Source organism: Euleptes europaea, chromosome 1, assembly GCF_029931775.1.
Source record: "Euleptes europaea isolate rEulEur1 chromosome 1, rEulEur1.hap1, whole genome shotgun sequence".
NCBI classification, from domain to species: Eukaryota; Metazoa; Chordata; class Lepidosauria; order Squamata; family Sphaerodactylidae; genus Euleptes; species Euleptes europaea.
Genome location: NC_079312.1, coordinates 176,448,810 through 176,474,452, shown reverse-complemented (window position 1 = coordinate 176,474,452; position 25,643 = coordinate 176,448,810). Strand labels below are relative to the sequence as shown.

The 25,643-nt window shown below is 46.7% G+C and overlaps 2 protein-coding genes across 2 annotated transcripts; both read left to right on the top strand.

Moving 5' to 3' along the window:
- The first annotated feature begins 7,813 nt into the window (after positions 1 to 7,813).
- UBL4A (ubiquitin like 4A) lies at positions 7,814 to 15,464 on the top strand. The gene is made up of 4 exons (XM_056863443.1): positions 7,814 to 7,958; positions 10,534 to 10,639; positions 13,786 to 13,991; positions 15,329 to 15,464. The coding sequence occupies exons 1-4, from the start codon at positions 7,911 to 7,913 to the stop codon at positions 15,437 to 15,439; spliced, it is 471 nt and encodes a 156-aa protein (XP_056719421.1). The 5' UTR covers positions 7,814 to 7,910; the 3' UTR covers positions 15,440 to 15,464.
- Positions 15,465 to 21,776: 6,312 nt separating this feature from the next.
- On the top strand, positions 21,777 to 25,043 carry LAGE3 (L antigen family member 3). Its single transcript, XM_056850201.1, has 3 exons — positions 21,777 to 21,892; positions 23,679 to 23,822; positions 24,926 to 25,043. Exons 1-3 carry the CDS (start codon positions 21,777 to 21,779, stop codon positions 25,035 to 25,037), a joined length of 372 nt encoding a protein of 123 aa, XP_056706179.1. The 3' UTR covers positions 25,038 to 25,043.
- The last annotated feature ends 600 nt before the right edge of the window (positions 25,044 to 25,643 follow it).

Sequence of the window (25,643 nt, the reverse complement as noted above, 5' to 3'; positions counted from 1 at the left end):
ACAAAAGAGACCCCCTCACCTCTGCAGGAGTATATCGTATACCTTGCAGCTGTGGAGAAGTTTACATCGGGACCACAAAACGCAGCATACAAACAAGGATAAAAGAACATGAAAGATACTGCAGACTTGGCCAACCTGAGAAATCAGCAGTGGCTGAACATGGACTGACACAAACAGGACACAGGGTCTTATTCCAAGACACTGAAAGACTGGACAATTCTACCAACTATTTTGTCAGATTGCACAGAGAAGCCATTGAAATTCATAAACATCAGCACAACTTTAACAGAAAAGAGGAGAGTTTAAGAATGAATAAGGCTTGGCTTCCTGCCCTGAAAAACCTCCAGACAAAGACAACATTCAACAATAGCCATACAGATTAGCTTTGGATTACACACATTAACAGATCACTTCAGGATACAATGGTTCCATATTAACATACCATACCCTCATTAGCACATTATCTTGATACTTACAGGACAATACTTTTGCAGGACAATACTCAGCTCAAACCCAACCCCTTTCTGACTATATATTACTCTTCCTACACCCTTGACACTGAGAGACACTGTCCTTCAGTGTTACTACTCTGAAGATGCCTGCCACAGTTGCTGGCGAAACATCAGGAAAGAAAATTCCAAGACCACGGTTACACAGCCCGGATAACCTACAAGAACCAATGAACTCTGACCGTGAAAGCCTTCGACAATATTTATCTCATACTCCCCCTATTTGCTTGAGGAGAGCTGGCTTTCTATTTAGTTTTTTTTAAGCACTACATTCTACATTCCTACAATTAGGATGTCTGCTCATCCATCCTTAATTAAAACAGAAACAATAAATATTTTAAATGTTGGAACGCTTCTGGGTGGCCAGGGTGTGACTGTACTGGTTCTAGCCAATCAACCCTGTTCACAGCTGGCTTCTGTCACATAGGCTTCTGTCCACTCCCCTTTTTAAGCCTTCCAAGTTGGCAGCCATCCTGGGGCAGGGAGTTCCACCATTTAACTATGCGTTGTGTGAAGAAATACTTCCTTGGAGTTTCCTGTCCTGCTCTTTCCTGATCCCATCTTCTATCCTCTTGGCCATTGCCTGTTGTGGGGTAAAACAAGCTCAGTCACTGTAGGAAATGGTAGGCAAGGAAACCCAGAGAGGAGCCAGGAAGGAAATGCTACTGCTATAATCTCCATTCTTCAAAGAGACTAAAGATATAGGCGTGCCTTCCTAGCAATCCAAAAGAATGAACAACGTCAGTTTCTCCAGAATGAGTATTGTAAGAGCCTAGAAAAATTTCCAGATTACTATATTTTCCCTGAAGAACTACCCAGTGGGGTTCTTGCAACGTTGTCCTTACATGACTCGGCACGTAAGACATGAATTAAGACATTGATTTTATCTCTGCGTTCCTTCCCTTGTTGAAAACCACACCCTTCAGTTCCATAGACTTCATCTGTTTTTGCAGGTACGTCTACTTTGGCTGACTTATTTGTTCTTCCCGGGCCAGACCAGGAAATTGTATGAAACCAACAAGTCTCGAAGCTTGAATACAGACTTCCATAATAATCTTTTTTTTACTGATGAAGAACTTTATTTCCAGCATTCTGTATCTGATTCAACATATGACTGATGGGGGATAGTCTCATGATCGATTGTTGCCCGTTGTTATGTACGAGTAAGCAATTTTACACTGTATTTACATTGCACGTTTTTGTAACTGTATTCTTGCCTGTATATTACATGCTCTACAATCACTTCTGTATTGGCAAAGGTGCATTTTATCTGCTTAAATGGACTGACTCAATAAAGGAAGCCACAGCCCTCAACTTGCAAGATCTGAGCAAGGCTGTCAAAGATAGGACATTCTGGAGGACTTTCATTCATAGGGTCACCATGAGTCGGAAGCAACTTGACGGCACTTAACACACACATGTTTATTCAACAGGCTGACTCTACAAATACAGATGATTCACCAGCTGCTCCCCAGCATGCCTGCAAACACAGTTTCCATAAATACCATGCTGCTATTATCTCCCTCTCCCTCCGGGATACCCCTCAGTCAGGTGGAGAGAGGGAGACGAGGCAAACTCATTTGCAAACCAGGTTAATCTAAGATGACAAGGCAGGTGCAATGCAATCCTCGCTGGCACACCTGGGCACGCACACCTTAGTGGCGGTGGCAGGGCAGGAGGAGAAATTTCCATGCGATAAGATCCTGGCGAGTAATTGCCTCCCTTTACAGGAGTAAAGACACCTTCCACCCGAGTAACTCAAGAGAGAGATATGCTTTAGTTACAGCGCTGGAAGACGAACCTGTGATGTAAACATTACAATCTACGTCAAGGGTACCGCAAGACTCGCAAAAGCCACCTTGGTTTTTCTATCCGAAGTAATGAACACACTGTCCATGTTTTAAGCATTACAGTGGGTAGCCATGTTAGTCTGTCTGCAGTAGTAGAAAAGAGCAAGAGTCCAGTAGCACCTTAAAGACTAACAAAAATATTTTCTGGCAGGGTATGAGCTTTCGTGAGCCAAAGCTCACTTCTTCAGATATCTTAAGCATTACAGGTAGGGTTGCCAGCCTCCAGGTGGTGGCTGGAGATCTCCTGCCATTCCAATTGATCTCCAGGCGACAGAGATCAGTTCCCCTGGAGGAGATGGCCGCTTTGGCAATTGGACTCTACGGTATTCAAGTCCCTTCCCCCTCTCCAAACCCCGCCCTCCTCAGGCTCTACCTCCAAAATCTCCAGGTATTTTCCAACCGGGAGCTAGGGTTGCCAGGTATCTCTTCGCCACCGGTGGGAGGTTTTTGGGGCAGAGGAGGGGAAGGTTTGGGGCGGGACTTCAATGCCATAGAGTCCTATTGCCAAAGAGGCCATTTTCTCCAGGTGAACTGATCTCGATCGGCTGAAGATCAGTTGTAATAGCAGGAGATCTCCAGCCGGTACCTGGAGCTGGCAACCTTAATTACAGGGATCTCCTAACAGATGTAGCAGTTAAGGTATCTTTTGCACTTATACCATGCTTTCACCATTCAAAATGCTTTGTGTATGTTGTTATGCCCACCACTCTGGTAAGAAATTCCAGGCATAACACTTGCCTGGACTAGTTACCTTTGGAGGAGAGACAGAACTATGACAGCTTTGTAAGATTTACTTTATTTATGAACGGACAGGTTAGGGCTTCCAGCTCCGGCTTAGGAAATACCTTGAGATTTTGGGGATGGAGCCTGAGGAAGGCGGGGTTTGGGGATGGGAGGGATTTCAATGGGGTATAATGCCATAGAGTCCACCTTCCAAAGCGGCCATTCTCTCCAGGAGAACTGAACTCTGTTGCTCAGAGATAAATGTAATCCCAGGATGTCAGTAATAAATTTTATTTGCGGCTAACATGCCAGATAAAACAGAAACTGACCATACAGAATAGATGTTTACAACCAAGGCCAATAAAATTAGGAATCACCCAATTTTACACTTCCACATATTGTCAGTCACATTAGCAGTGGCCGATGTAACTGACATCACATCAAAAAAGATTGTGAGTTCCAGACTAAGGTGTCCTTTGTTTCTGCTCTATACACCTGTCACACTTCGCCTGTTCCACAGGTTTTTTTGAAGCATTATTTGCTTTCCTGGCAGACATCTGAGCAAAGTATCCTTAGGGACACGGCTAACAGTGTGTCAACAACATACCAGTTGATCTTGTTCCGTTCCGGTCTACGCTTTGTTTTTCAATTCATGATGTAGAGTTAGGTTGGTGAGATTTGGCTCAAAACCACACGAAGCCGTGAAGCTCACTGAGTAAGGTTGCCAACCTCAAGGTGGTTAATACGAAACCAGCACTCCTATGTAAAAAACAGACTGTATCAAAAACAAACAAACATAGGATGACCAAACAATTATAGTATATGCTACACAAAAAGGATATACCAATGGTGATTATTTAAGTTGCATATTTATGTCAATATGTTGAATCTCATATCCTAATAAGGTACAACAAAATCAAGGTGAATAAATCATACAAAAAGAGCTTCTAAAGCGTGTTACATACAACGGTCACTTCAATGCATAAAGTACAAGCCGACAGTGAGCCAGCAGGAAGAGTGAGCCAGCCGGAAATCAGTTCCCCTGGAGAAAATGGCTGCTTTGGCAATTGGACTCTATGGCATTGACGTCCCTCCCCAAACCCCACCCTCCTCAGGCTCCACCCCCAAAATCTACAGGTATTTCTCAACCTGGAGCTGGCAACCCTATCACTGGGTGACCTTGGCAAGCCATGCGGTGATCAAAGCCAGCCGTGAATGGGATCTCATTCAGTGGATCCATGTGGATTAGGTTTCATGTGGATTAGAGAGGGGAGGGACTTCAGTGGTGCATAATGCCAAAGGGTCCACCCTCCAAAGCAGCCATTTTCTCCAGGGGGACTAGTCTCTGTAGTCTGGAGATCAGTTGCAATTCTGGGGGATCTCCAGGCCCCACCTTAAGGTTCAGAGCCATACAGTTGGAACGCCGTCTCTTAAACTGACTGCCAACAGCCATGTTGGTTTGATTTTCTCTGTTTACAAAGAGTCGCAAAGAATAAGCATTTTGGATACTCAATCTTCTCACCTCTTCTGCTTCCAAGTAATGTTATCCCTCTTGGAGAAGGGAAGCAACATTACATTTCACTCTTTATTCAGATTACATGATTTGTTGGAGCGATAGAAATAGAGATTGTAACTAGAACTGGAAGGGACAGCAAAAATTGTGTACTTGGCCAGAAAACTGGTCTGTAAGAGATTGAAATGTGTGTTTGATACTTGAACACTCTAAGAACTGGAGGGTTTAGCTGGGGTGTCAAGGGTAGCGTTGCCAACATTTCCTGGAGATTTAGGGGTGGAGCCTGGGGAGTAGGGCTGCCAGCTCTGGGTTGGGAAATACCTGGAGATTTGGGGAGTGGAGTCTGGGGAGGGACTTCAATGCCATAGAATCCAATCGCCAAAGTGGCGATTTTCTCCAGGTGAACTGATCTCTATCGGCTGGAGATCAGTTGTAATAGCGGGAGATCTCCAGCTAGTACCTGGAGGTTGGCAACCCTACGTACGAGCCTGCTCCATTGAGGGCTGAGGTCCAGGAGAGTTGGGAGGGGGGAGGATAGGAAGTAACATAGCAGTGCTTAGGGTTTCCAACCTCCAGGTAATAGCTGGAGATCTCCCGCTATTACCAAGTGATCGCTATTACAAGTGTTAGAGATCTGTTCACCTGGAGAAAATGGCCCCTTTGGCAATTGGACTCTATGGCATTGAAGTCCCTCCCCAAACTCTGTCTTCCTCAGGCTCCGCCCCAAAACCTCCCTCCAATTGCCAAGGAATAGAAAGTCTTGGACAACTTCCTTTCCCTCATTGTCAGCCTTAAAGTTGAGTAATTCTCCTGTAGTCATTACTTTTGTCTCCTTGACGTACAGCTGTAGTCCTGCTTTGGCACTTTCTCCTTTAACTTTCAGCAGTAGTCGTTTCAAGTCTTCGCTATGTTCTGCCAGTAACGTAGTATCATCGGCATATCTCAAATTGTTAAAGTTCCTCCCTGCAATTTTCACGCCACCTTCATCTAAATCTAATCCAGTTTTCCTAATGGAGATAAATAATAAAATTAATAACATTCCATTAAGTCTCTGTTAAAGGGACAGGACACCCCCCCACACGCATCTGGCAATCGTACCTACACAAGAATCCTTTTTTTTTTTTTTAACAGCAAAAGGGAACTTGCAACTCCCATTTGTTGAACATGAACTGGCGGACATTTCCCCCTTCGTTCTCTATCTGTTGAATTTCTGCCTGCCATGCTGTTGAAAAGGCACTCAACCTATGGTGGTGCGTGTCTTATTAATGCCAGGGACTTCAGGTATTGGTACAACAAGGTATTTATTGAACTTCTACAACACAGTTCCTCCCTAGTACCTGCTTGCTCTTTCTTTTTGGGTCTAACTTCTCACTTTCTGTTTCCTGTGCAGTTGCTCCTCCCCTGTCCCAACCCTTTAATTAAGATTACATTTCACTACAGTATCATTGGCATATCTCAAATCGTTAATGTCCCCCCCCCCACAATTTTCACTCCAACTTAATCTAATACAGTTCTCCTAATGGAGGTAAATAATAATAATAATAAGAATAATAATAAATTAAGCATTTGTTAAAAGGACAGGACACCCCCCCTCCACGCAGCTGGCAATCCTATCTACACAACACTCCTTTTTTGTTTTTTTTACAGCAAAAGGGAACTTGCAATTCCCACGTGCAGAAAACCAGCTGGTGAACATTTTCCCCTTCATTCTCTCTCTGTTGAATTTCTGCCTGCCGTGTGGCTTAAAGGGCACACAAACTATGGCATTGCGGTTGCATAATTGTTCTAGCTCCCTCCCCCCCCCCTTTAAAAACAAAGTGAAAACAAGAATCTAACTTTTCCTTGGTCTTGTTTATTTATTGTGTCCCTCCCTGGGTGAATCTGCGTTCGGGAACCCGAAGTGGCGTTAGGAAAACCTACGAGACCTTAGCCCTAGAACAGTGGGGGAAATGGGAGGCATGGACAACATACTGGACAACTTGGGAAATATTAAGGGATATGTTTTGATCTAATTCAAATTGTTTGAAGTAATTAAGATACCAAAGTTAAAGATTAGATTTTTAAGATAATGATAAATGTGGGTTATTATAATGAATTAGACTATAATTATAAGTTTCTGACAGAGCTGTTCCTCAGTGGAACAGCCTTCCTTGGGAGGTGGTGGGCTCTCCTTCCTTGGAGGTTTTTAAGAAGAGGCTAGATGGCCATCTGTCAGCAATGCTGACTCTGTGAATTTAGGCAGATCATGAGAGGGAGGGCAGAAAGGTTTGCATCAATGTTTGGCTCTCGTGGCCCTTCCTTGCATGCCCAGGGTAGTGCTGATTGCCACTTTGGGGTCAGGAAGCAATTTTCCTCTAGGCCAGATTGACCAGGGATCCTGGAGGGTTGTTTTTCCCCCCATCTACTGGGCATGGAGTAGGGGGTCACTGGGGTGTGTGTATGTGAGGGGGGGGGGTAATTGTGAATTTCCTGCATTGTGCATTATAATAATATATAATTATATATATAATTGTGTATGTATATATATATATATATACACACACACACACACACACACACATATATACATATATATATATATATAAAATTATATAATTATATATATATATTTAACTTCCCGTCTCCCCTCCTCTATCCATTTAATATCTTTATTTCTCTCTTTGTAATTAAAGTCTAATTCATTATAATAACCCACATTTATCATTTTATTTCTATCTTATCGTCTATCTATCTATCTATCGGCGATAAGATAGAAATTGTTCATATTATACACTATGATTGGAATAATACAATTGAATGTGAATAAGTTTGAAAAATAATTTTTTTAAAAAATTGTTTTTTTTAAAAAAGAGACCTTAGCCCTAGAACGGTCGTTTCCCGTAACTTCCCTTCCACCCTCCCGACCCCCGTTGTCGCTTTACAACCGCAACCTCCTCTTTCCCTATCTCTATGTCTCCCCCCCCCTCCAAGAGCCGCTCTAGCCCCTAACCTTTCTCACAATGGCCAGGCCGGTCACGTGACGCGAGAGGCGCGCGTTTCCGGTCTGCCTTCCCGGCTCCGCGAGTTTTTTTCTCCCCCCCGCCCCCACCCCCACCCCCACCCAGGAAGGCTGGTTCCGCTTCCGGCGTCTCTAACCCCGCTCTCTATGGCAGATGGACGTGCCGCCCTTATAGGCGCTGCCGGGGCTCTCCTTCGCCTGCACAGCCCCCACCCCCCTGTCCTCCCTACTAGGCCGCTCTGCCCCTCCCCCTCCCTCCGGGCGTCTATGGTTCAATTAAAGGGGCCGCTCGGCTGGCAGGGCTGCGGGATCCCGAGATGCTGCTGACGGTGAAGGCGCTTCAGGGCCGGGAATGCAGCCTGCAGGTATCCCCCCCCCCTCCCTGGCGGGCGAAGAGGTGCTGGGGCGGAAGCCTCAGGAGCCTTGCCTGAGCTCGCCTGCCCAGAGGAGCCACCAGGGGCCTATGGGGTGGGGGGAGGCTTTAGCCAGGGTTGCCAACTCCAGATTAGGGAATTCCTGAGGGTTTGGGGTGTGCAGCCTGGGGAGGGGTCCCCAGCATGGTATAAGGCCGTAGGGCCCACCCTCCAAAGCAGCCATCCTCTGCACGGTCTCTGTTCAAAACGAAGCCTTCCTTCACCCAACGCATAGTTAAATTGTGGAACTCTCTGCCCCAGGATGGGGTGACGGCGGCCAACTTGGAAGGCTTTTAGAGGGGAGTGGACATGTTCCTGGAGGAGAGGGCTATCCATGGCCACTGGTCGAAACGAATACTAGTCATGATGCATACCCGTTCTCTCCAGGATCAGAGGAGGATACACAATATATTAGGTGCTGTGGAACACAGGCAAGATAATGCTGCTGCAACTGTCTTGTTTGTGGGCTTCCTAGAGGCACCTGGTTGTCCCCTGTGTGAACAGGCCACTGGACTTGATGGGCCTTGGTCTGATCCATGGCTACTAGTAAAAATGGGTACTAGTCATGATGCGTATCTATTATCTCCAGGATCAGAGGAGCTTGCCTGTTATATAAGATGCTGTGGAACACAGGCAGGATAAATGCTGCTGCAGTCGTCTTGCTTGTGGGCTTCCTAGAGGCCGCTGGTTGGCCACCGTGTGAACAGACTGCTGGACTTGATGGGCCTTGGTCTGATCCAGCAGGGCCTTTCCTGTGCTCTTATGGAGGATGGGGCTATCCGTGGCTACTAGTCCAAGTGGATACTGGTCATGATGCATACCTATTGTCTCCAGGATCAGAGGAGCAGGCCTATTATCTTAGGTGCTTTGGAACCCAGGCAGGATAACGCTGCTGCATGATTACTCAGAAGACAGACTGGTTTTATCTTTAAAACTTATTTATGTTATTTATGTCAGCCTTGAGTCTCAGTATAAAGGGTAGACATACACAGAACGAGTCAATATAATTACAACAGGATATGACATTCAATATACAGTGTAATAGGATCGGGGTTGTAGAAACTGTAAAGGGTAGACATATCATATTAGGTGCTGTGGAACACAGGCAGGATAATGCTGCTGCTGTCGTCTTGCTTGTGGGCTTCCTGGAGGCACCTGGTTGGCCGCTGTGTGAACAGACCACTGGACTTGATGGGCCTTGGTCTGATCCAGCAGGGCTTTTCTTATGTTATTATGTTGTCTGGAGACCAAGTTGTCATTCTGGAAGGTCTCCAGGCCCCACCTGGAGGTTGGCAGCCCTGCGTTAGGTGCTGAGCCAGCGGGGGAGTTACTTATTTGGATGGGCTGCCGTAGTCTGGGAGTGTGAATCCTGGCTGTGCCTGAGACCGTGGAGAGTTCCTACTAGTAGGAGCTGATAAAATTGTGTTGATAGGTCAAGGAACTGAGTTGGTATAAGGCAGCTTCAGGCATTCACCGTATAGGACCAAGGATCCCGCACCTCTGGTTTTAGAACTACTAAGCTTTTCTTCCTCTCTCATAATACTAGAATGCGGGATCATCTGCTGAAGCTGGAGGGTAAAAGATTCAAAACAGATAAAAGGAAGTATTTTTCCACACAGCATATAAATTGTGGAACTCCCTGCCCCAGGATGTGGTGAGGGCTGCCAACTTGGAAGGCTTTAAGAGGGGTGTGGACATGTTCATGGAGTAGAGGGCTATCTATAGCTACTAGTCGAAATGGATACTAGTCGTGATGCACACTTATTCCCTCCAGGATCAGATGAGCATGCCTATTATATTAGGTGCTGTGGAGCACAGGCAGGACAATGCTGCTGCCGTCGTCTTGTTTGTGGACTTCCTAGAGGCACCCAGTTGGCCACTGTGTGAACAGACTGCTGGACTTGATTGGCCTTGGTCTGATCCAGCAGGGCTTTTCTTATGTTCTTAATGGTTGATCTAGTGCTTTTCCTACGTGCTGAAAGCATCTCATGTATGTTGTCTCGATAACACAACAACCCGGTAAGGATGAGCCTTTATTAGACTGGCTCATGTTGCTGCGACCAGGTGGCATGTCCAGAATGGTTGGTCAACGGAGCTTCCTGCTTACAGTTCATAGCTCCCGCTTTTTACAACTAAGCTGTGACCGTTCTTTCCTGAGCCTTTCTCCGGGCAAACGTTCCATGACGAGACAGCAGATCTTTACGCTGAGAAAAGCTGAACTTTGTACATTTCTGCCTTTCACGCAGCTGTTAAAGGCACAAGAACTCTGCAGCTGTCAATTAAACCAGAACAAAACATCTTACCCTGGAAAAATTGAAAACTTGTAGATATTGGGGTGGAGGAATCTCCTGTCGTTAAAAGGTGGAGATTCTTCAGGTGCATCCTCCGGGAAAGCATGGCTGAGGCGAAACCCTTCTGATAAGGGCTAAAGGCGTATCTTCTCAGGTGCATAACTCCCCCCTTCCTCCTCCCTGCTGTGTGTTCATTTGTGGGCCTAGCCCCTTGTCATCGCATCCTTTCTTCCCAGGTTTCCCCGGATGAGCGCATCTCCTCTCTCAAACGCCTGGTCTCAGAGAAACTGAATGTGCCCGTGTCCCAACAGCGTCTGCTTTTCAAAGGGAAAGCCCTGGCAGGTGGGTGACCGTGAAGTAGGTGAGTGGTGTTTGTTCCGAAGGCCACTGGGGTGAGGTGATGCTTGTTCCAAAGGCCACTGGTGGCTTCTTTCGAAGGAGGAAATATGAGTAGCTAAACAGTCCCAGGTCCCACCCCTGGCACCTCCACCCAAAGATCCCAGGAAACAGGTCTTAAGAACGTTTCAGAGGGTCGCCCCATTGCTATGTAGTAGAACACCTACATTGGAATCCAGTAGCCTTTTGAGACCACCAAGATTTTCAGAGTATGAGCTTTCGAGAGTCAGAGCTCCCTTTGTCAGATACCTTCGTCACCTTTGACTCTCGAAAGCTCTCGAAAATCTTGTTGGTCTTGAAGACTGGAGTGGAATCTAGCAGGTCTTAAGGAAGACTTTTTCTCTGTCTGAGAAGAAGAATACGAGTTGGTTTTTATATGCCGACTTTCTCTCCCACTTAAGGCAGAATCAAACCCGCTTATAATCACCTTCCCTTCCCCTCAACAGACACCCTGTGAGTTAGGTGGGGCTGAGAGAGCTCTAAGAGAACTGTGACTAGCCCAAGTTCACCCAGCTGGCTTCATGTGTAGGAGTGGGGAAACCAATCCAGTTCACCAGATTAGCGCCCACCGCTCATGTGGAGGACTGGGGAATCAAACCTGGTTCTCCAGATCAGAATCCACCACTCCAAACCACCGCTCTTAACCACTGCACCACGCTGTCTCCCTTTGCCAGTCAGAAGACCTAACATTGCGCTAGACAGGCCAGTGGGTTGAGCCAGTATAAAATAGCGTCAAAGTCACACCCACCTCCTGGCAGGCTCCGCACATTCGCAGTATATGCGTATGGATATGTTCTAGAGGCTGTGGTCTGGTATGCATGATGTATGGGTGAGTACAGCATGTGTCCAGGGATAGAGAATGCATATTTACCACAGGTGGACAGAGCACCGATGTGCAAATAAAGCTGCATGTGCGCAGGGAGGAAGTGTGTTCCTGATTACAGGGATGCAGCCGGGGTATGTGTGGCTGGTATGCTTTCTGCCGCTAGGCCGAGAACACGCCCTGGAGGGATCATGGGTAGGGCTAAGTGCGTTCACTTCCCTTTCCTGTGTACTTGCTTGGTATGTCAATATAATATGTTTACAGGGCTTCTGTATGGCTTGCAGTGATTGTGCTTGTGGTACTCCTGTGCACCAGTGGTATGGGGGAGAGGAATCTGGGACTGGTTTGGGGAATAAGAGACATTCAAAGAGTTGACCTGGACTGCCCGATCTTGTTAGGTCTCAGAAGCTAAGCAGGGTCGGCCTTGGTTAGTACTTGGATGGAAGACCACCAAGGAAGTCCAGGTTTGCCATGCAGAGTCAGGCAATGGTGAACCCTCTCTGAACTTTTTCCGACTTTGACCTGGATGGTCCAGCCTAACCCAATCTCATTAGATCTTGGAAGCTAAGCAGGGCCAGCCTTGGTCAATATTTAGATGGGAGACTACCAAGGAAGTCCAAAGTTGCTGGGCAGAGGCAGGCAATGGCAAACCACCTTTGTTTGTCTCTTGCCTGGAAAACCCTACAGGATCTCCATAAGTCGGCTGTGATATCACAAAGAAAAAAGAGAGAGAGAGGGTGTTGCATATGGGGGTGGCATGCGGACCGAGGTGGGATAAATAAGGTAGAATAGGTTGCGTGTATGTGTTTGATAGAGAGCTGGCAAGTGTTTTAGCCATGGTTTGTTTTTTTTTTTAAATTAAAGCTTTTGTCTACTTGCTCAAGCAAGTAGGGAGGCGCTGTGGCTCAGTGGTAAGAGCATCTGCTTGGCATGCACAAGGTCCCAGGTTCAATCCCTGTCCATCTCCAGTTAAAAGGGACTAGGCAAGTAGGTGATGTGAAAGACCTCCGCCTGAGACACTGGAGCGCTGCTGCCGGTCTGAGTAGATGATACTGACTTTGATGGACCAAGGGTCTGATTCAGTAGAAAGCAGCCTTATATGTGTGTGTGTGTGTGTGTGTGTTCATATATATATTTTATATATATATATATAATTTTATATATATATATATATATATATAAAAAAGCAGGCTATTTTGTTCTGTGTGCAGCCTGTTAAAAATCCTTTATGTGCAAATGGAATTTTGATCATTCCCTTTTATCTGCCCTCATACCTCCCGAATATCCCAGTGGAGAGTTCTGATGGTTGTGTGGTTTTTGTCTTGTCCGTTTGTGTGTATGATCCTCAAGCCCCTTCGTGAAAGGCTAGAATGCCCTTCCACAGGGAATGGTCACATCCCCTGGTTTGCCAGTATTCTTGCGGACTGCTGTCTAGTCCCATAAGGATGCTGCATGTTTTGGCATAGGGTAAAATGAGCAGCCAGGACAAAAAACCGGAGGAGAGGAGAACAATGTCATAAGCTCCTTTGGGTCTCCCCCTGTGGGAGAATAGCAGGGTAAAAATAGCTAAAGAAATAAAAAAAATCTATTTTGAGATAAATATGAAGTAACCGGATACCTTTGCCTTTTGGGAGTGCGTCAATGTTCTTTACTGCCTGCAAACAGCAGACGATTTTGAACTGCTTGTAAATCCGTGGCAGAAAAGAGTGTGCAGCTTTGTAAAAGATCGTTTGTGCGTGGGTTACTTGCACTCACGTTTCCCCCCCCCCCGTTCTGTCTGACGTTTCTGTCACAGAAAGCGCTACAGCCAATGTTTCCTGCTTCCTGGGAGTATTTTCTGAGCAGAAGAAAGGATTTTAAAAACGAGGCTTGGGTTTCTTCCCCACCCCATTCCTTTTAGAGAGCCCCGTTCCATTTAGAGAGCTTTTGTTTTTAAAATGCCTTTTGACACAGCACTTGGGTTTTCTCAGGGGATGGGGACTTTTCTCTCACAGTAAGCACTGCAGCCAATTACAAAGCAGTATTACAAGGGGTGGGGACTCAAATGCTGCTTGATTTGAGCTTGGAGACAGCTGGTGCATAGATTTGCAATGGGAAAGTGTGGGTCCAGCGAGCAATGAACCTCAGGTAAAACTCCCACGCATAAATGGCCACTGTTTCAATGGGGTGGCTGCTAGGATCTGGCTCTGTCATCCCTCGCCCCCTACGAGCATGCAGTTTCCCTGCGTCGGGCTCCTGGCCACTGACCCGCCTCGCTTTTCCTTCCCAGATGAGCACCGCCTCTCCGATTACTCCATTGGGCCGGAGTCCAAGCTCAACCTAGTGATCAAGCCGCCGGAGAAGGCTTCCCCTGAGGAAGCGGGCCACAAAGGGGTTCCCCCCCAGACGCCCGCTATTTGGCACACGCTGGCCCAAGTTCTGGGCAGGCATTACAGTACAGGCGACACAGAGAAAGTGCTGGAGCAGCTGCAGAAGGTGAGTTCTCAGACGGTGGTGGGAGAGTCAAGGGGGGTGAGGGGGGGTTCCCCTCGGGCTTTGCTCAAATCGCTTCCTCTATCACCTGTGCGGTGTGAAGTAAGTCTCACAAAACTCAGTGAGGATTATTCCCTGGTTCTAGACTTTTGAGTCTAGAACAGAGGTGTCGAACTCATTTGCTACAAGGGCCGGGTATGACATAGAATCATAGAGGTGGAAGGGACCACCAGGGTCATCTAGTCCAACCCCCTGCACAATGCAGGAATTCATAACTACCTTCCCCCCCCCCCACACACACACACAGTGACCAGAAGGTGTCCAAGATGCCTTCCCTCTCATCATCTGCCTAAGGTCACAGAATCAGCATTGCTGACAGATGGCAATAATTGTCCCTTGGGCGGGGCGGGCCTTGGGCACCATAAAATTAAACGCCAGGTACCGGAGATACAAACTTAACACAAGACATGGGCAAAACCAATTCATGATAGATAAAATTTTTACTTTATTTTTTACTTAAACTACAAACATGCTTAAAACAATAATACTCTTCAGGATTTTATTTTATTTAACAGTCTTTGATCATTGACACCTTGGGGGTGGGGGTTTGGCTGGCGAGCCGGCAGCGGATTCACCAGCCCAGCCCAGGAATGGTGGGGGGTGGCTGCCTCAGCAGTGGGCTCGCAAGATCGGGAGTGGGGAGAGGGGGTGGCTGCCTCTGCTTGCTCGCGGGCTGGATAAGAGCTGTCAAGGGGCCAGAACCAGCCCCCGGGCTGTATACTTGACAGCCCAGTCTAAAACATGCACAGGAGAGGTCTATCCATGGCTACTAGTAAAAATGGGTACTAGTCATGATGCGTATTTATTATCTCCAAGATCAGAGGAGCTTGCCTGTTATATAAGATGCTGTGGAACACAGGCAGGATAATGCTGCTGCAGTCGTCTTGCTTGTGGGCTTCCTAGAGGCCGCTGGTTGGCCACCATGTGAACAGACTGCTGGACTTGATGGGCCTTGGTCTGATCCAGCAGGGCTTTCCTTATGTTCTTATGGAGGAGAGGGGTATTCATGGCTACTAGTAAAAATGGTTACTAGTCATGATGTGTACCTATTCTCTCCAGGAACAGAGGAGCATGCCCATTATATTAGGTGCTATGGAACACAGGCAGGACAATGCTGCTGCAGTCGTCTTGTTTGTGGGCTTCGTAGAGGCATCTGGTTGGCCGCTGTGCCTTGGTCTGATCCAGCTGGGCTTTCCTTGTGTTCTTATTCTGTCACAGAAGCAGCTTTCCTGCTTGGGCGCTGTTTAATTTTCTCTCCCCCCACCCCTTCTCTTTCCCAGGATTATGACCGGAGCCTTCGGCTGCTGAGCTTGGATGACATTGAGCGTCTGGCCACACGTCTGCTTCACCCAGAGGTGGCGGAGGCCATAGAAATGGGCTTTCTGGATTAGCTGCCGGACTCGGGGATTGATTCCCCCCCCCCATCAGCCGCTTTGGACAGGGAGCCCCTCCAGGCAGGGCCCAAGTGGAGGGCCGAATGGGAACGATCCCTCTGGACTTCTTTTAAAGGGGAAGGGGGGCTTTAGAGCATTTGTAACCCCCTCCTCATCCATTAAAGGTGGCGACGGGTGAGCGTGGGCTGCCCGGTGTGTTGTGTTTGGCTGAAATGGGGGTCACGTTGCAGTTTGGGGAGGGGAGGATCACTTGCCTGGTGCTGAGAGATTCAGCCGCCTCAGTCGTCCGAGGCTAGTTGTATTTCCACATGGATTTTCTCTCCATCACCAAAGTCAGTCTGCTCCTTCTTGGTTTATATTTATTGCTTAAGCCAAAGGCTGTTTCCATGACAGCGTTCCCCAGAATTTGCAGGCAAGAAAAATCAAGTCGCTGTAGTAATTTTTAAGACTCATTTTGAAAACTTTAGTAACTGTGGTCTCTCCAGTGCTGCAATGTAAACTTGAAGAATAGAATAAAGCTAATCCAGGTCGTAACGCAATCGGCAGCTTTAGGTTGTATCAAGTAAACTTTTCTTCCTTATAGTTTACTTTTTCTTTTTTTTTTGCTGTCAAGTTACAGCTGACTTATATCGACCCCGTAGGGTTTTCAAGGCAAGAGACGTTTGGAGGTGGTTTGCCATTTCCTGCCTCCATTTCCTGCCCCTGGTATTCACACACAAAATCACACAAGGTTGGAAGAGACCACAAGGGCCATCCATTCCAACCCCCTGCCATGCGGGATCCCACAATCAAAGCGCTCCCGACAGATGGCCATCCAACCTCTGCTTAAAGACTTCCAAAGACGGGGACTCCACCACCCCCACCTGAGGCAGCACATACCACCGTCGAACCGCCCTCACCGTCAGAAAGTTCTTCCTAATGTTTAGGTGGAATCGCTTTTCTCTTAGTTTAAATCCATTACTCCATGTCCTAGTCTCTGGAGCAACAGAGAACAAGCTAGTTCCCTTATTAACATTGCATCCCTTCAAATATTTAAAAATGGCTATCATGTCACTCCTTAACCTTCTCTTCTCCAGACTAAACAAACCCATCTCCTTAAGTCTCTCCTCTTAGGCCATGTATTCCAGATCTTTGACCATTCTGGTCGCCCTCCTCTGGACACGCTCCAACTTGTCAACATCCTTCTTAAATTGTGGAGCCCAAAACTGGACACAGTATTCCAAGTGAGGTCTGACCAATGCAGAATACAGGGGAAGTATTATTTCCCTTGATCTAGACACAATACTCCTATTGATGCAGCCCAGAATTGCATTGGCCTTCTTAGCCGCCATATCACACTGTTGACTCATGTTCAGTTTGTGGTCCACTACGACTCCCAGATCTCTTTCACATGTACTGTTGCTAAGCAACTATCTCCCATCCTGTACCTGTGCCTTATGTTGTTTCTGCCTAGGTGAAGTACCTTACACTTCTCCCTATTGAAATCCATTTTATTGCTCATGGCCCAGCTCTCCAGTCTATCAAGGTCCTGAACTCTGACCCTGTCCTCTGGGGTATTAACTACCCCTCCCAACTTGGTGTCATCTGCAAATTTGATTATCATGTCCTCTATTCCATCCTTGGAGGTCTCTCATCTAAATACTAGCCAGGGTCAGGGCTGAGAGTATGTGACTGGCCCAAGGTTACCCGGCAAGTTTCCACGGCATGAATGGGGTTGGAATCTGGTTCTCCCAGGTGCTAGTCCGACACCTTAACCACTACACCATGCTGGCTCTCAGTTTACGGACACTTTTTCCAAAAATCGTCGACTTACTCCGAAACGTCACTCAGAGCTGTGGCAGTCTGCGAACTAGAGAATCCTTAAATCACGGAAAAACATTCGGTGTACTTCAGCTTCTCATTTTCAGTGCAATAACAGTGAAATAAGTCACTTTGTAAGTTAGTTAAAGAGTGGCTGACTGGTACCTTCAAAAAGGAAGCAAAACATATTGGTTAGCAGTTTGTTTTGCTTTGGAATGCGTCAGAGTCTCTGCGCTATACTGAATCTCTGAAGATGAACAATTCTTGTGTACCTCCTATCTGCTAGAAATACAGCTTTCTAGCAGGCCACACCTAAGGTTAGCTTGTAAGGTTGTATTTCTAGGGCGTTTTCAAAACACAGAGCCCAAGGAATCAGAGTTCCTGGAACTAAAAGAAACCAAAAATGAGGGCTGTGTGCATTTTCACAATTGTTGGCAAACCCAAATGGCTACTGCGTGCAGAATCCATTTATCCAGGATCCATAAGCTTGCCAAACCATAAGTACATAAAAAAGAGCTTAAAGGGAACACCAGGGTCATCTAGTCCAACCCCCGGCACAATGCAGGAAATTCACAACTACTCTTAAGTTCATGTGTCAATTTTTCTGTCATAGCTGTTTGCCACAGTTTGGAATACCAAGAATGCGGTGTTAAATGTTCTGCGGTTTTCCAACGTTTTGCTATTACCCTACGTTTAGTATTCTGAACGTGATACTTAGCAGTTACAGTCGCCGGTGACTTCTCTGCCCCCCCCTACACAGTTCCATCCAGGCAGCCCCACCTTCCTTTAGGGCTACTGCTCCCTGCCACAGTAGCTGCACCTGTTGGACAGCCGCCTGCCATCCAGCTGGGACCAGCGCAGGAAGCGGTGGGGGCCTTGAGAAGAGTGTTGGCTTGCTTCCTAATGTGCCGGGAAGCATTTTCTTGTCAGTGGCAAGGTGCGGAGTCAAAGACGGCTTGGTCTCGGGAGGGGGGGAAAGAATGCCAGATGGTGTTGGAAGGAAGGTGCCTTCCAGGGGGGAAGACAAAGGGGATGCTCACACTGCAAACTGCGAAGTTTCTATTTAAATCCTGTCCTATCCCACGGTTTCCATGCAGGTGGCAGTATGTTTTGTATTTGAAGGGGGAAGCTGTGAAATGCAGACTGGAGCTTTTGGGAAAGCACAAATAAAACGATCCCCCTGTCTGCACATTCCCAAAGCAAACCAACAATTCCATGTTTATAGGGTGGGGGAACGAACTGGTCGTTTCTCTTGTTAAGAACATAAGAAAGGTCGGACCCAGGCCCATCAAGTCCAGCAGTCTGTTCACCCAGTGGCCAACCAGGTGCCTCCAGGAAGCCCACAAGCAAGACGACTGCAGCAGCAGCATCCTCCTGCCTGTGTTCCACAGCACCTAATATAATAGGCAAGCTCCTCTGATCCTGGAGTGAATAGGGATGCATCATGACTAGTATCCATTTGAACTAGTAGCCATGATAGCCCCATCCTCCATAAGAACATAAGGAGAGCCCTGCTGGATCAGACCAAGGCCCATCAAGTCCAGCAGTCTGTTCACACAGTGGCCAACCGGGTTCCTCTTGGAAGCCCACAAACAAGACGGCTGCAGCAGCACCATCCTATCATAGGCAAGCTCCTCTGATCCTGGAGAGTAGGCATGCTGCATTTACGGATTTACGTATAAGCTAAACAAGCTATAGCTTAGGGCCCCACTCTCTTGGGGACCCCCAAAAAATTTAAAGGAAAAAAAAAACTGGATGTACATTTCCAAAATATAAGATAAAAAACAATTACTTTGATAAAATAACATATTTTGTTATATCCAAATGGATTTAGATACCTATTAGGTCCATAAATTACCATATAGCATATATTCAACACAAAAAACAGCGACAATTTGTTGTCGACAAAGGACAGGTGGACATATAAAGGGCCCCATTACCTTAAGTAGCTCAGGGCCTCATCAAACCTAAATCCGGCCCTGGGCCGCATGCATCATGACCAGTATCCATTTGGATTAGTCATGAAACTGCCCTTATAGCATTTAGGAAGCACAAAAATAGCTTGCAAAGTGTGTGTGGGGGATTCCTTGCCTCCGTGGCTCATGGCAGTCCAAAAAGTCTCATTCTGGCGGTCTTATTCCTCCCTATCTCTTCCCCCACTGTTGGGAGAAAAAAGCTTTTTTTATTTTGCCAGGCAAAAGAGGGAGACATTTTAGGCCTTTTTGGCTTTAAAAGTGAAAGTCTCTCCTAACAAAACCCCGCCCTCTATATCTTATATATACTCCTCCAAAACCCTTTGTTCCAAGAGGATTTGAATATCTCCTCCTCTCAAATCCACCCTAACTCTGATCTCATCTCTGTAGTCACATGTTGTTGTTTTTATACCTCCCTGTTCCAGACACGAAAAATCACCTGCTTTGTTCAGTTTAAGTTAGACAATACTGTTTTCTACTGACTTATATAAATAACCACAGCTTACAAATATAATAGAAAAATAACATTTTTCTAATATGCTAGAATTAATTTAATTAAAATCTTACACACCCCACACCACCCCCAGCAAAAAAGCATGCTATTATCCAGGGCCGGACCTAAGCTATTGAAGGCCATGGGGCCCTTTATATGTCCAGGTGTCTTTTGTCAACAAGAAATTGCAGCTGTTTTTTGTGTTGAATATATGCGATATGGTAATTTATGGACCAGATGTAATGCCCAGATATAAGGGCTGGTTTAGAACACTATGTATTCATACGCACACACATGGAAGCTTTGGGAAGTTGGCATCCGGGAGCCATGAGCCAACAAATTCTCTCTGTGCTTTGTACGGCCTCTCACCAGTAGAGAGCTCTGAATTACGTTCATCTTCAGGAATGTGGTTTCTGGTTACCGAGCTCGCAAGATCAGGCACTCACTAAGTGACGCCTTCGGCCAAGATCTATAGGTTATGGTAATTAGAGTGAAGTAGACATCTAATGTGCATTGGTGCTGTTGTGTATCAATCCGCTTGTCAGCAGCCATGGGCCTGCCCCATGCGAATGCATAAATGATCCTGACTTGCCTTTGTTTTTCGGGTGGGTTAACTCTGCATCTTATTTGTGGGTTATTTCACCCCAGGGTCTCTGTCTAGCTCACTGGTTGCCAACCGGGGGTCCGTGGACCCCTAGGGGTCCGCGAGAGCTAAATTAAGGTCCGCGAAACAAAGTTATAAACCCATAATAAATTAATATTTTCAATTAAAAGTTCTCTATTATAAAAATATATATTCAAATATTATTCTAAGTTTAATGTTTAACTAACAGTTATGATTAAAATTTATTTTCAAATTCTCAGAATTTTTATTTTGAACCTTGGGGTCCCTGCACCGAACAAAAAAGTCCTAGTGGTCCCTGGTCAACAAAAGGTTGGGAACCACTGATCTAGCTAAATAAAGAACTGTTGCTTATTTTAACCTCCTCCTAGTTGTCTTCATTGGACTCTCTAAGACAACCAGGGCACTTCACTAATAGGTATCTAAAGCCATTTGCACATAACAAAATATGTATTTTGTCAAAGGAATGGTCGAACTGAAATACAATTAAGAAGTATATTAATAGTGAAATAATTATTATTTCCTTAAAAAATTTTTTTTGGGGGGGGGGCCAAGAGAGTGGGGCCCTAAGCTATAACTTGTTTAGCTCATACGTCAATCCGGCACTGCTATTATCCCAAGTCAATAAAAGTTGCAATGGTTATATATGAGGATGGCCAGATTTCCTACACGGGAAAGATATGGAAAAGTTTAAACAAACTTGGTCAAAGGCCGCCTCATATTGGGATAAGTTGGCAAAAATGGACTTTATGGTTATAATTAACGAGTTATAGAAATTAGAGTAATTTTATACCTTTGTATTTTTAAATATTAAAAACTGATTAGACACAGCTACGGAAGTCGGGTGAAGGGTCACTGTTATTGGTGGGTAGAGGGGGAGGGGGTACCTTTCCCCCGAATATTAGAAATTTTATAATTAAGATTGTAATAAGTAAGATGTATTGATACCCTTCTGAGTTTGTATTTTGTCCTTTGTGTTTTGTGTTACTGTAATTTTTTTTCCTGTTTTTGTCCTGTTTTTTTGTTTATAATTTGTTTATAATTTTTTTCTGTTAAAAAAGATTCAATAAAAAATTAAATAAATAAATAAATTTTTTGTACTGTTTTTTTGTTTATAATTTGTTCATAATTTTTTTTCTGTTAAAAAAATTCAATAAAAAATTAAATAAATAAATAAATAAAAATTTTTGTGGGGGGGGGGCAAGAGAGCGGGGCCCTAAGCTACAGCTGGTTTAGCTCCTACGTCAATCCGGCACTGCTATTTTCCCAAGTCAATAAAAGTTGCCAAAAGTTGCACAAAGTGTTCCGCCCCGCCCCCTTTTGCTCCCTCCCCCCCTCCCGCTTGCGAAAGGGGGCGGGCCGCGGAGGCGCGGCTTCGCCTTGGCCCCGCCCCCTCCGCCCACGTGTCCTCCCTCGGGCGGGCCCACGTGGGCGGGCGTCTGCGGCATGGCGAGCGGAGGCGCCTCCGCGCCCCGGGCGGGGCTGGCGTTGTATCCGACCGGGCCAGGGGCGGCGGGGAGGGCGGGGGCGCGCGGGTGCACGTGTGAACGGTCCCCGCGGAGGTGGGTCCTCGAAGGGGAGGCGGGTTGGAGGCCTCTCTGCAAGGAGGGAGGCGGCTTTTCCCATGCAGGCACTGGAGGAGCCCCCCCCTTCTCCCCTAGGGTTGCCAACTCTGGCTGGGGAAATTCCTGGAGGTCGGGGTAGGGTGGGGTTTAGGGGCAGGAAGGAGCTCAGCAGGGATGGGGTGTCTCTCTAGGACTTTTATTTCTTCTAGTCTCTGTGGTATACCATGGGTGGGTGGGTGTTAAGCGCCGACAAGTCGCTTCCGACTCACGGCGACCCTATGAATGAAAGTCCTCCAAAATGTCCTCAGCAGGGAAAGAGGAAGACCCAACCAGAGATGGGCGGACTCAATAAAGGAAGCCACAGCCTTCAGTTTGCAAGATCTGAGCAAGGCTGTCAAAGAGAGGATTGGTATACCATACGGTCGGCTTTTCCAAGCTGTCCTTCCCTCCAGGGAAACCTCTGGGTAGTCTTAGGGTTGCCAACCTCCAGGTACTGGAGGTCTATTCAGTCTGTTCAGAACTCTTGTGGAGCAACAAGATTGTATATTTTTGTTTTGTTATTATGTATGGGCTATTTTTGTGGTGCAACAAGGTTATATACTTGGGTTTATTTTCTAAGCCTGTATAATAAGTCTGTTCAGAACTCTTGTGGAGCAGCAAGATTGCATATTTGTATATATGTTCCAACAAATTCCTACATGAACAGATTCAAAATAATATATAGACGCTATACTATTGGCTTGGTTTAATTTATTTTAGCCATAGTAGCTGCATAGTCTTGCATAACCTCCAGGTACTAGCTGGAGATCTCCTGCTATTACAACTGATCTCCAGCCGATAAGAGATCAGTTCGCCTGGAGAAAACGGCCTTTTTGGCAATTGGACTCTATGGCATTGAAGTCCCTCCCCAAACCCCTCCCTCCCCAGGCTCCGCCCCTGAAACCTCCCGCCGGTGGCAGAGAGGGACCTGGCAACCCTAGGTAGTCTGGAGATTGCTTGTAATTCCAGGAGAGCTCCAGGCACCACCTGGAGATTGGCAACCCTATCCCCCATCCTTTTAAGGGGGTGATGCACTGGGAAGGGCCCCCCCAAGATGGGGGGGTTCCCAGAATAGAGAAAGTGGGGAGGAGAGGAGTCACTTCTTCCAAGATGTTCAGTAGGGTTGCCAACCTCCAGGTGGTGGCTGGAGATCTCTCACTATTACAACTTATCTCCAGGTGACCAAGAGCAGTTCACCTGGAGAAAATGGCTGCTTTGGAAGGTGGTCTCTATAGCATTTTACCCCATTGAAGTCCCTCCCCAAACCCCGCCTCTTCAGGCTCTGTCCCCAAAATCTCTAGTTATTTCATAACCTGGAGCTGGCAACCCTAATGTTCAACCAGGTGCCAGATAAACGGGAGATCTCTCTGTATCTCACCCTTCCTCCAAAGGCGACTTCCCTGAGCACCCCCTCCTTTGTATCCTTGCAATACCCCTGTAAGGTAGGCTAGGCTGAGCGACAGCATGATTGGGTCAAGGATACCCAGGGAGCTTCGCGACGCTGTGTGGGTTTGAGCCTGGGTCTCCCAGGTCTGTAACTGTTATGGCACCCTGGGCTCCCAGGGGTGGTTCATGCTTGCCACTCTGCTAAGACTGAATGTAGGCGCCTGCCGAAATCCTTCTCCCCCCTTTTTTGCTCTACATTAATAAAATCAAGGGCCATCTAAAGGGAAGTAAGATGAAGTAGATGGGGGTGGGAGAGCTTTCACTTGGTCCCTTTGTACTTTTTATGTTCCTTATGACTGCCCCCCAACATTAGCGAGCTCAGCATTCCTTTCCCGTCGTCGCCGCTAGCCCGGATCGCCCTGGGCTCTCTCGCCCCGGATCCTGAGCCCCGCAAAGGAGGAATCAGCAAGGAGCTGAGCGTGACCGAGAACGTTTTGCACGTGTGAGTATAGTGTGCACCGTCACGGAAGCACGGTAAGGGGCTGCGGTTGGACAGATCGGGACTTTGTGCCCAATCTGGGGGAAGTTCTTCTGCGTACATGCCATTAAAATGAGATGGGAGTGTCGTGTCGGCCTAGAACCGTGGAGACACAACTTTGAATCCCTCCTCAACTGTGAAGCTCACTGGGCAATCTTGGGCCATAGAATCATAGAGTTGGAAGGGGCCATAGAGGCCATCTAGTCCAACCCTCAGCCTAGAGCATCCTTGACAAGTGTTTGTCCAGCCTCCGCTTAAAGACTGCCAGTGAGAGGGAGCTCACCACCTCCCTAGGCAACTGATTCCACTGTCGAACAACCCTTACTGTAAATAAAGTTTTCCTAATATCCAGCCGGTACCTTTCTGCCCGGAATTTAAACTCATTATTGCGAGTCCTATCCTCTGCTGCCAAGAGGAACAGCTCCCTGCCCTCCTCTAAGTAACAGCCCTTCAAATACCAAAGTCTCCTGCATTGTAACAGGAAGACCCCCAACTCTACACGTGCTCAAGTGACTGTTTCATTCCGGTTCTCCACTTTATGCTGCTAGGTTTGCCAGTCCTCCCACCTCTGACCCTCAGCATCTTATAATCATAGAATAGAATCATAGAATCATAGAGTTGGAAGGGACCACCAGGGTCATCTAGTCCAACCCCCTGCACAATGCAGGAAATTTACACTACCCTCCCCACGCACACCCCATGACCCCCACTACATCCTCAGAAGATGACCAGGATGCGTTCCCTCTCATCATTTGCTTAAGGCTATAGAACCAGCATTGCTGACAGATGGCCATCTAACCTCTTCTTAAAAACCTCCAGGGAAGGAGAGCTCACTACCTCCCGAGGAAGTCTGTTCCACCGAGGAACCTCTCTGATTGTTAGAAAATTCTTCCTAATGTCTAGACGGAAACTCTTTTGATTTAATTTCAACCCGTTGTTTCTGGTCCGACCTTCTGGGGCAACAGAAAACAACTCGGCACCTTGTTATTTTCAGCATGAGTCCTCCCAGCCCCTTCCAACTCTATGATTCTAGGTTGTGACGCTAGCCATTTATCCGTTTCCTGCAGGGGCTGGAAAGCAGAGGAGGCCCGAATCCTGCGTGTTTCCATCAGTTCTTTCTTGGAGCATCTCTCCTTGGTGGTGGAGACGATGGAGCTGTTTGGGCCCCCCGTGGCGTGAGAAGCTGGATAACCTGAGCACCAGAAAGAGATGGAATTCAAAAAGGCCTTGGTTGGACACAAAACTATTTTGGAGGTCGCAGATGTCGAAGAAAGCACTAGACAATCTAACCTGGAAGCCAGGTTGATAAGAGCAGGTGTTTCCTCTGATACTCAAGAATATTGGTGCAGCTTGGGAGCTGAAAACCTAGGGCTGCCTTAGCATAAAATAAGTACAATCTGGAGTCATCAGTACAACACATTTTCTTGTCTGTCATGAGTTTACGGTGAATTGGAATGGGTTTGTTTAAGCCAACTGATGATATTGATGAATGAGTTAAATCTACCGAGTTATGCATAAGGAAAGCCTTAATAAAGATTGTTTTTGAGACTCCTGGATTGGTGTGTGAGAGGGCTAAAGCCCCCCCCCAAATTGCCAAGCGTTGCTCAGAGAGGGAATGCTACCTGTTGTTTAGAAATAGGAAACAGGAAAACTAATTTTCATCACTGCTGCGAATAAAGCAGTACTCTGCAGCTTGTTTTTAACCAATCACTTCCAAGTTGGGTGAAGCTGACAGCTACGATCCAGCCTCCAGCCTGGCTTGTAACACCCAAGAAGAACTTGTTG